Source organism: Lactuca virosa, chromosome 9 (genome assembly GCF_052849685.1).
Source record: "Lactuca virosa cultivar CGN04683 chromosome 9, Lactuca_virosa_CGN04683_v6, whole genome shotgun sequence".
NCBI lineage: Eukaryota > Viridiplantae > Streptophyta > Magnoliopsida > Asterales > Asteraceae > Lactuca > Lactuca virosa.
The window spans coordinates 221643638-221653816 of NC_136434.1; the positions used below are offsets into that span (position 1 = coordinate 221643638).

The following is a 10179-nucleotide window of genomic DNA, read 5'->3' on the forward strand; positions in this document are numbered from 1 at the left end:
TGTCGGGCGAGGCCCAAGGCTGAGTGGGACTCGAGACCGGGCGACGCTAATGGAGGGCGGAGGCCCGATATGTGATTTATGTATGTGTAGTATGTGGTATCTCGGGTAACTTACTAAATTTTGTGCTTACGGTTTTCAGTTTATGTTTCAGGTACTTTGGTTTTCAAAAGGAAGGGCTCGGGTTGACTGCATGACATACACACTTTATGTACCACATTTGACTTGTTTTGGGATTTATACTCTGATTATAATGTATCCGTTTTATTTAAACAAGTAATTGATAATTCTTCTTCTATAAATAAACGAAATTTTATGTCAATATTTTGGCGGCGTTACAATTTAACCTAAACATTTCCCATTTTCTTGTATATAACAAAAATCAAATGATTTATGAAATAATATAGTTTTGAGTTTTATACTTTAGCCATAATACTTTCGTATCTTGACAAATTTTGGTCCATGTATAGAAAATATTACAAAAGTTGTCAGTATAATTTACAGAAAAGGTCCATGTCCAGTTTTCTTTTACATAAATGGTCCATGTGTTTAAATAGTATACTCTTGAATAAACTGTAAATGGTTAGCAAAAAATATGGATGGAGTCTAAAAAGTTTCCAACTTGTACCATTAGTCCAAAATCACAACCTTTATGCTAAATAATTTTGAAATGCCTCTTTTACCATTTTCATTTGTTTTTTTTTTCTATTTTCTTTATTAATTTCAATATTTAAATATTTAGAAAAAAAAAAATCCAACTCCACCCACCAGATCACACCACCGGTAATCCCCTACCCCTCACACACACTTCTATAACTCGATCCTTCATCTTCTTTCATCATCAAACCCACCCACCAAATTCTTTCTAATCGGTTCAAAATTCTCACTACTTCCTGCAATCTCCAAATTCTAAAGATGATGGCGATGATTTCAAAGAAGACCCAGATCCGCAAGACCTCGAATATGTCTCCCAAATCAAAAGATTTAGAACTGTTTACCCAAAATTCCCCAAATCCATCTCCCATTCTTCATCTCTCCATCATAGACCCATTATTACCATTATCAAAAATCAGTTATCACCATCTTCTTCCCCTGTTCTCGTTTGTTTATGACATCACCTGCAGATCTGATGAAGGAAGAGGAATCAAGCATGTTATCATCTTCTCAGATCTCACCACCCACACACCTTCATCATCACAGCCCAACATCACTGCCACCATCATCTTACGACCTGCAAAATCAGATATGATCAAGTAGCCACAAGCAATTTGTTTTTAATATTTGTTACTGATTTTTGTGTACGCAGATACAGAGAGAGGAATAGGAAGCCATTGGTGGTGATCGAAGCTATTCAACCATTTACCTACAAAAAATTTGATAACAGAGTACACAACTTCTTGCTTTGTTTACCCCCTTCGTGCTTCTCTTCAATACATATTTCCTCCACCCACAATGAGATAAGAACCCGCTTGTAGATGGGTGGATCAAAATCGACAGTTGTGGCGCCCTTCTTCTTCTTCACTGTCATTTGTTTGACCCAACACCACCCCTAAGAAATAACACGAGATGCAGAGGTTATAGACTAGATCACCCAGATGAAAGACTTCTTAGATTTTCAAGGCTTTCTCTAGTTCTTTGTACTCTTCAATTGAGGGTCCAAGTTCACTCCTAAACGAGATGCAAATAAAAGATCCATGTGATTTCGATTCCAACCATTGGAAAAATAAGAAGTGGTGATAGTGGTGGGAAGTAGTAGGAGTAAGCATCAATCGGTTAAAGGGAAGAAATCAAGCTTCTAATGAGGGATAAGTTTGATAAGTCTCTGATACATGTTTGAACGGATTAGAAAGAATTTGGTGGGCGAGTTTGATGATGAAAGAAGATGAAGGATCGATTTATAAATGTGTATGTATGTGTTTTGAGTTGCAGGTGTGTGTACGTGAGAGAGAAAGAGAGGGAAAGAGAGAAAGAGAGAGAGAGGGGGAGAGAGAGACAGTAGGGGTTGCATGTGGAGTAATAGGGTGGGTGGGGTAGGATTTTATTATTATTTTTCTAAATATTTAAATACTGAAATTAATAAAGAAAATAGAAAAAACAAATGAAAAGGGTAAAAGAGTCATTTCAAGGACCAATTCCAAGTAAAGTTTGTGATTTTCGACTAATGGTGCAAGTTGAAAACTTTTTGGACTCCATTCACACTTTACTAACCCTAGGGACCAAATTTGCAGTTTACTCTATACCCTTTGAGTTTCATAAGTTGGCCTCAAAATTTTTGTATGTTGGTAGGTTTGGTCGTTATGTAGAAAATAAATTACAAGTTTGTACCTGTAATTTACAGGCTTATGTGTAGATTTTTTATAGCAAATGGTCTACGTGTTTAAAAAAAATAGAAAATAGTCCACACCTAATAGAAAATTTACAGATTACACCCATTATATATAATAAAAAGCAACTTGTTTAGAATAATATAGTTTTGGGTTTTAGACTTTGGTCATAATATTTTCGTATGTTGGCAGATTTGATCATTGTGCAAGTTTTTTTTTTACAACAAATGTCCCACGTGTTTAAAAAATTAAAAAAATGATTGTTGTCTAATATAAAATTTACAGATTACCAGTGCTTTGCCCGTAAAACAAAGATAAGACAATTTCTAATTCTAAATAAAAGACTAGTCAAATGCTCTAATAGAAGAGTTAGACAAAGTCATTTAACACAATAGCAACTAAATCTAACATAAAAGTTTTTCTAAAGTTCATTTCCAAAATAAAAAATAAATAATAAATATAATAATAAATCATACTTTAGATATCCAAAATATCCGAAAGTTTATAAAAGTGATATGAATCTGAATCCAAATCCAAATCCAGAAAAACGTTTAAAAAAAACTTAAAAGTGTATAATCAATTTTTTATATCAATCATAATATTTAAGATCATTGTTTAACAATTAATTATAAAACGTTTTAAAACCGAATAAACAAACTAACACAAACGTATAAGCGAATGATTTAAACGTACAAACGTAAGAAAAAAATTACATTGAATGATTGATAGTTTGTGTCTTTATTTTACTTTGTGTATTTGAAAAAAAAAATATAAAAAAACGTTATTTAATACAAATATAAAAAAACAACATTAATTAGTATATTCAAACAAAAAGCTAAAAAAAATATAAAAATAAAGATAAAAAATAAATAAATAATTTAGGAATAAAATGGTGAATATATGTTTATTTAATTGAATTAAAAAATATTTATAATTATATAAAAAAGGAAAGAAAGAAAAAATAAATACGATTGATATGGATAAGTTATAAGTTATAAATTTAATTAATATATGAAATGAAAAGAAAAGAAAACAAGCGCCGGACGGCTTTCTTTCTGGTACACGGGCCGTATGAATTATGAAATTGTCTAAAAGACAGTGCTGAAGAAAATGCCATTTCATCGTACAACCATCAATGCATTTGGTACAACCCTGTGACATTCTTCTATTCATTCAACCTTACTTGGCTCCCTCACTGATTTGTTAATTCGTGTTTTCGATTTTCCACTCTCCATTTCTCTCTCTCTGACTTTTATCGAACATTCAAAACCCATTTTTTTCATCTGCTCTCACAATCAAACCCTGTGATTCTTCGCTGGTAATCCCTCGATTCCCCCTTTCTTGTTTCTTAATCGGGTGTCAAAAAAGATCATCTTTTTGTTTGTTTATGACTCCCAAGATTTAATTTTCAACAGTCTTTGCAGGCTTTTTCAACAGTCCGTGTTCTTCATTTTTTTTGTGGGGTTGTTTGATTTTGAAGGAATCAAAAAGGGATTTTAATAACCGGATCATTACACTAACGTTCTCAATCATGAAAGTATTTGCACTTCTACCATAAAGACTTGTTGATTTTTGGCTTTTTGCATCTATCACACTCCTAGGGTTCATATAATCATACCCTCTTTCTGTTTGCTTTTAGGGTTTTTCAAGTTTCTTTATACTTGATGATTTTCAAAATCTTTATATAAAACTTTTCAAGTTTATGTGGTTGATCGAATGATGAATGATCCTTTCTTCTTCTTCTTCTTATTATTATTATTAACTTGGTTGTGTGATTTCAGCTTTCAGGGTCTTGGAGCTTGCTAGATTAACATTATCAACCCATTTCTCTGAAGAAACTTCCTAATTAATCAAGTATGTTCATCCATATTTCGATTCCAACATTGAATGTTTATTTCTTTTTTACTTTCAGCCCTTTTGTCAAATCGGTTGCAATAACGTTTAAAAACTTTGGTGTTCATGATTGATGTTATACAGGGCTTTTGATAGTTTACAGTTTCTTTTCGGAGAAATGAGAGAAATAAACGTATTATTTTTTTATTTTATATATTATGGTAAACTAATTATCACCCTCTTTCAGTATGGTGGCGAAAGATCGTCAAAGCAAAACAGACTCTCCAAAAGTGGAGGTCGGAGAAATCGACACCAGGGCACCTTTCCAATCGGTCAAAGATGCAGTCAACCTTTTTGGAGAAGGTGCTTTTTCAGGCGAAAAACTCACAATCAAGAAAATAAAACCACATTCAACTGATGTATGTTTATGTTCTTTCTTTTCTTAAATTTTTGTCCCAAATTGAGATTTTAATCCTGTAATTTTATTGTTTATGGATGCAGAGGGTGTTGGTGAAGGAGACAAAGCTCCATTTAGCTCAGAAAGAGCTCGATAAGTTAAAGGAACAGTTAAAGAGTGCTGAAACTACAAAATCTGGAGCACTTACAGAGCTTGAACGAGCTAAAAGAACTGTAGATGATTTGAAAAACAAACTCCAGATCATTAACGAAGCAAAAGAATCAGCAATCAAAGCTACAGAAATGGCAAAAGATCAGGCCAAGAAACTTGATGTTGGAGAAACAAACTCTAATGGTGTTTTGAATCACGATTTGGAGAAATCAAAACAACAGTATGCTGCTGTGTTTACAGAACTTGATGCTGCAAAACAAGAGCTAAGAAGAATCCGCCATGATTATGAAGTAGCCATGGAAGAAAAATCTGATGTTATTAAGGAAGAACAAGAGGCTGAGGTTATGGGCAAAGCGAATTTGGATAAAGCTGGTGAGATATCCAAGGAGATTTTGTCTGTTCAAGAAGCTATTGAGCATGTGAAGCTTGCAGCCATTGAAGCAAAACAAGAACAAGAGAAGATAGTTTCAGAGAAGAACATTCAAAAACTCGCACATAAATCCGCTCTTGAAGAATCTGCAAAGAAACTAGTTGCTTTGAGAGAACAAATTGATCCCGAAATGTCAAAAGATCTTGAATCCCAATTTGCTAAAACCACATCTGAGATTAGAAGATTGGAATTGGAAATGGAGAATGCAAGAGCTTCAGATCTTGATTCTTTGAAAAACGTGACATTAGAGCTTGATGGAGCTAAAGATTCATTACAGAAAGTTGCAGAAGAAGAGACCTCACTAAGAAACTTATTAGAATCTTTGAAAATCGAGCTGGAGAACGTGAAGAAAGAACACGAAGAATTGAAAGAAAAAGAAGCAGAAACCGAAGCAATGGCAGGAAATCTGAATGTCAAGTTGCAGAAAAGTAAAATGGAGCTTGAAGCTGCATGTGTGGAGGAAGCCAGAGTCAGTGGTGGTTCTGATGAAATGGTGGCGGCTCTCCGGCAACTATTGGCGGAGAGTGAAACCGCAAAAAGGGAATCGGAAAAAATGAAGGAGGAAGCTGAAGAGTTGCAGAAGGAGGCGGCAGCCATGGAAGCTTGTTTAGAAGAAGCTGAAGTTGAATTAAGAATCGCGTTAATGGAAGCAGATGAAGCTAAATCAGCAGAATCAAAAGCTTTGGAGGAGATAAAGTTGATTTCAGAAAGAACAGATGCTGCACGTGCTTCAACTTCTGAATCTGGATCAAAGATCACAATTTCACGGGAAGAATTCGAGTCATTGAGTAGAAAAGTGGAGGAATCGGAGAAGCTGGCGGGGATGAAGGTGGATGCGGCAATGGCGCAGGCGGAGGCGGTGAAAGCGAGCGAGAAAGAGGCGGTGAAGAGGCTGGAAGTAGCACAGAAAGAGATTGAAGAAATGAAAGCTGCAACGGAGGCAGCGGTGAAGCGGGCGGAGATGGCGGATGCCGCTAGGAAAGCGGTGGAGGGGGAGCTCCGGCGGTGGAGGGAAAAGGAGCAGAAGAAGGCAGCAGAAGCAGCTTCGTTGATCTTACAAGAGTCACAGTCATTACCTTCAACACCACTTCGGAAGCAGATTCCGGTGAATCCTCCACCACCAGCTGCTTCACAGAAACCTGTTAACATTCAGAAACAGAAGACAAAGAAAATTCTTGTAAGCAATTTGAGTGGGATTTTTCAGAGGAAGAAATCACAGGTTGATGGTGGATCATCTCCTTCATATTTGCCGGGTGAGAAGCCAATGTAATTATTATTTGATAATATAATGTTTGTGTTATGAGTGGAGTGAGAGAGTGGTTGGTGTGTATATTGTTGAACCAAATTTGAGAAGGAAAGCTTTTGGCTGAAGCTGCATGGAGTCTTTTTGGTAGTTATAAGTTATTTGAAGTTTAATTACTTGAGTAAGTTTTTTTTCGATGTTTAAATGTTGTTATAAGGACAACTTTTATTTACCAATTGTAAATAGCTACCATCGTGGCTTAATGGAATTGGTGTGTGTTTGTAAATGCATGTGGGAAACATCAACATCTTGTAGAAAACAAGATGCCCGATCCTTGTTACTATTTTCTTATGTGGTATTTTTTTGGGGAGAAAGCTTATTTTACCGTTGCCTATGTTATTCATCGTATTTCCACCGCATACAATTCCGGATGTCTTCCTATGAAAAAAAATATATATGGACAACTTCCTGAGTTTTTTGAGGATAAGCTTTTTTACCGCTGCCTATGTTATGTATCGTATTCCCACCGCATACATTTCTGGGATGTTTTCCTATGAAAAATTATATGGACAATTTCCTGAGTTTTCTTTCTTGAAGGTATTTGGGTGCACCTGTTTTGTGTACGTCCTCATGCACGAGAGCGGAATAAGTTGTTTCCAAAGTCGGCTTTGTGTGTATTTTTGGTATACAATATTGGTTAGACAGGATATCGGTGTTTTAATTTAGTGAGTAAAAAATTGTATCTTTCTCGCCTTGTCACATTTTTTGACATATTCTGTTCTATTCTATTTCTGCTCAGTCTTACTCATGACACGATCAGATCTTCATGACACGATCTGATCTTCGGGTTATTGATCATTTTGCTATTGATGATAACACCCCATCTGATGCTCCTGTTCATGATAATACATTAAATGCTACAGTTTTTGATAGTCCCACAAACAATACTTTTATTGTTCCTACACCTGTTGTGACTTCGAATCCTGTATCACTGAGGAAGTCTACTCGAACTCGTAAGTTCATCAAGCTCCGAGAATTTTTGCATATTCTTTTTATTCACTAACATTTGCATCATTTATTGCTAATACACACCATCTTTATGAATCTGAATCCTACAAAGAGACTTTCTGATCCTCTTTTGCAAAATGCTATATTTAAGGAACTTACAACTATTTATCAGATTTATACGTGAGATTTGGTTCCACTCCCATTCGGAAAGCATGATATTGGTTGTCGTTGGCTATACAAGATCAAACCAAGTCTGATGGGTCCCTTAAACGATACAAAACCAATCTTGTTGCAAAAGGGTACTTACAAAAGTATGGTATGGATTGTGAGAAGATTCTTGCTCCAGTTGCAAAAAATAATGACCGTTCGCACTCTCATAACCGTTTCTTCCATTCGACAATGGAAGATCTTCGAAATGGATGTCAATAATGCATTCTTGAATGATGATCTTAATAAGGACATGGACATGCCTCCTCCAGGTATTGCTCACCGACCAGGTAAAGTTTATCGGCTCGGAAAGCTTTGTATAGTCTCAAACAAGCCCCTCACGATTGGTTTGAAAATTTCTCTATGGTGATAACTCCACCTGGTTTATTCCTAGTAATCACGATTCAACATTATTTGTTAGATGTACAAGTACATGTTAGATTCTTCTATATATATATATATATATATATATATATATATATATATATATATATATATATATATATATATATATATATATATATATATATATATATCGATGACATGGTTATTACTAGGGATCAATGATGATGATGTTATAGATTCTTTGAGGCGTGATTTATCTTATCGCTTTGCTATGAAAGACTTGGGCTTACTACGTTATTGAAAAAATCCTCTTTTGGTTTAATATTTTAGACCATTAAAATACTCTTAAAAAATATAGAACATCGCTTTGCTGAAAAATCGGTCCCAAAGTCTTAGTTTGAAAACAGTTTATGTTTCAAAACAAAGTAATAGAGAAAGGTTATAATAATGATATCATCAAACAAGATAAGTACCACTACATAAGTGGCCTTCGAAATGCCATTTACTTTCTCTAAGTCTCTTCATAAACAATCACATGAATACATGTCAAAATAATATGTTAGACATTGGGAATCCCTAGTGAGTAATATCGAGATTCCATCACGTTTAGTCATGTAATCACTCATTCACTGACCTATGATGAATACCCAAAATCTTTTGAAAAACTCTTTAACATCTTATATCTATTTGTTTTAATAAATCCTTCACTTTGTGATCTTTTAAAACTCTTTGGAATCTTATAATTCTCTTAATAAACATTGTACGGAATTTTATATCTTGTGATTAAACTCTTTTCATTCGTTCTCTTTATAAACACTTTGAAATCTTAAAACTCTTTTCATAAACTCATTACTTATTTCTCTTTGAAATACTTAAGATATATAAAACTCTTTGGTTAAACTCTTTACTGTATTCTATTTAATAATCATAAAATATATAAACATACATATACAACATAAATGGAAAAATGCAATGTAATATGCAATTACACCCATCGCCGTTCCTCTCTTTATCCCAAACACAGTTTTCTCGTTTGATAGTAATGGAGACTGAGATAGTTAGCACAAAGCAGCCTACATCACAACTCCTCTTGTTTCTCTTTGGTTTATTTGTGGGTACATGTGAGCTATCAAATCACCAATCCCGTACATGAGGTAGTTAACCTGCATGTACAAGTGGGGTATGTCTAGAATACTGCACCAGTCTTTGGTCTCTTTAGTCTTGTTTGTCATGGACTTTGGAGGGACATACAAGTCTTTTCCCCAATCTTACATTAATGCACATATATTTATGCTAAACTTTTTCCAAATCATTTTTACACTTTACTCTTCATCAATACTCTTATATAAAATTGTTTTCATAAAATTCACACATAGATAAACACATAGTTAAACACATGGAAAGTAGTTTATAAACATCTTAAATACTTTCCAATTATGAAAACATCTTTGATTTGTTTTTATGGGACATGTATCTGATAGTACTCACCTCAATGTAAGCCAAGCTACTATCATTTCCTCTATGAATATTACAGTTCACTTTACCTCATACTTCACCTATTAACATCATCAATATTTGGTTACAAAATGACCATAATACCCATAACACATTTGTAAACTCATTTTAGTGTTTTAATAGCCTAAACACTTGTATAAGGGTGTTGGAAGTATCAGAATGCTAAACGGATGAGCTACTGTCAATTTGGCATATCACATTCCATATATACCATTACACGGTCGTGTAATGTTTTCCCTTGACACTACTGACGGGTTTTCTAGCACTCTATACAAACTAGTTAGGCAGCAGAAACATCATAATAACCCTATGTATACATGCACCCTGATAGATATAGGTTTATTTTATTATAGCAACCTACTTTGAAAAACAATAAATTTACTAATCTCTTTTGGATCTTGATCCTCTGGTTGATTACTTCATTGGTATCTTGTAACAACCACTTGCTTGGATGAGAGGACTCATTGTAGGAATCTCTCTAGTGGTAATGCACCCAAGACACAAAATAGAGAATCAAAAGAAATTAGGAGAAGGATAAATTTCTACAAACCCTAATAAGGGTTAAAAAAAATTTATCCCATAGAAACGAGGAAGGGAATGGAGATATTCCAAGACAATGAGCAAGGAAGGTTTGATCCCCAACAACTTATTTATAGATCTTAGATCTTTACCCCAAATGCATCTCTAATCCCATATGGGATGGATGTAA

At 34.4% G+C, this 10179-nt stretch overlaps 1 protein-coding gene across 3 annotated transcripts; it reads left to right on the plus strand.

Annotated features, from left to right (window-relative positions):
• The first annotated feature begins 3509 nt into the window (after positions 1–3509).
• On the plus strand, positions 3510–6774 carry LOC145136903 (weak chloroplast movement under blue light protein (DUF827)). 3 transcript variants are annotated; one of them, XM_079071008.1, is made up of 5 exons: positions 3520–3639; positions 3737–3858; positions 4103–4175; positions 4402–4573; positions 4656–6774. In XM_079071008.1, the coding sequence occupies exons 4-5, from the start codon at positions 4403–4405 to the stop codon at positions 6420–6422; spliced, it is 1938 nt and encodes a 645-aa protein (XP_078927134.1). In that variant the 5' UTR covers positions 3520–3639; positions 3737–3858; positions 4103–4175; position 4402; the 3' UTR covers positions 6423–6774. The 3 variants fall into 3 exon arrangements, with proteins under 3 accessions (XP_078927132.1, XP_078927134.1, XP_078927133.1); XM_079071007.1 differs by having other exon boundaries at positions 3746–3858; XM_079071006.1 differs by lacking the exon at positions 3737–3858 and having other exon boundaries at positions 3510–3639.
• The last annotated feature ends 3405 nt before the right edge of the window (positions 6775–10179 follow it).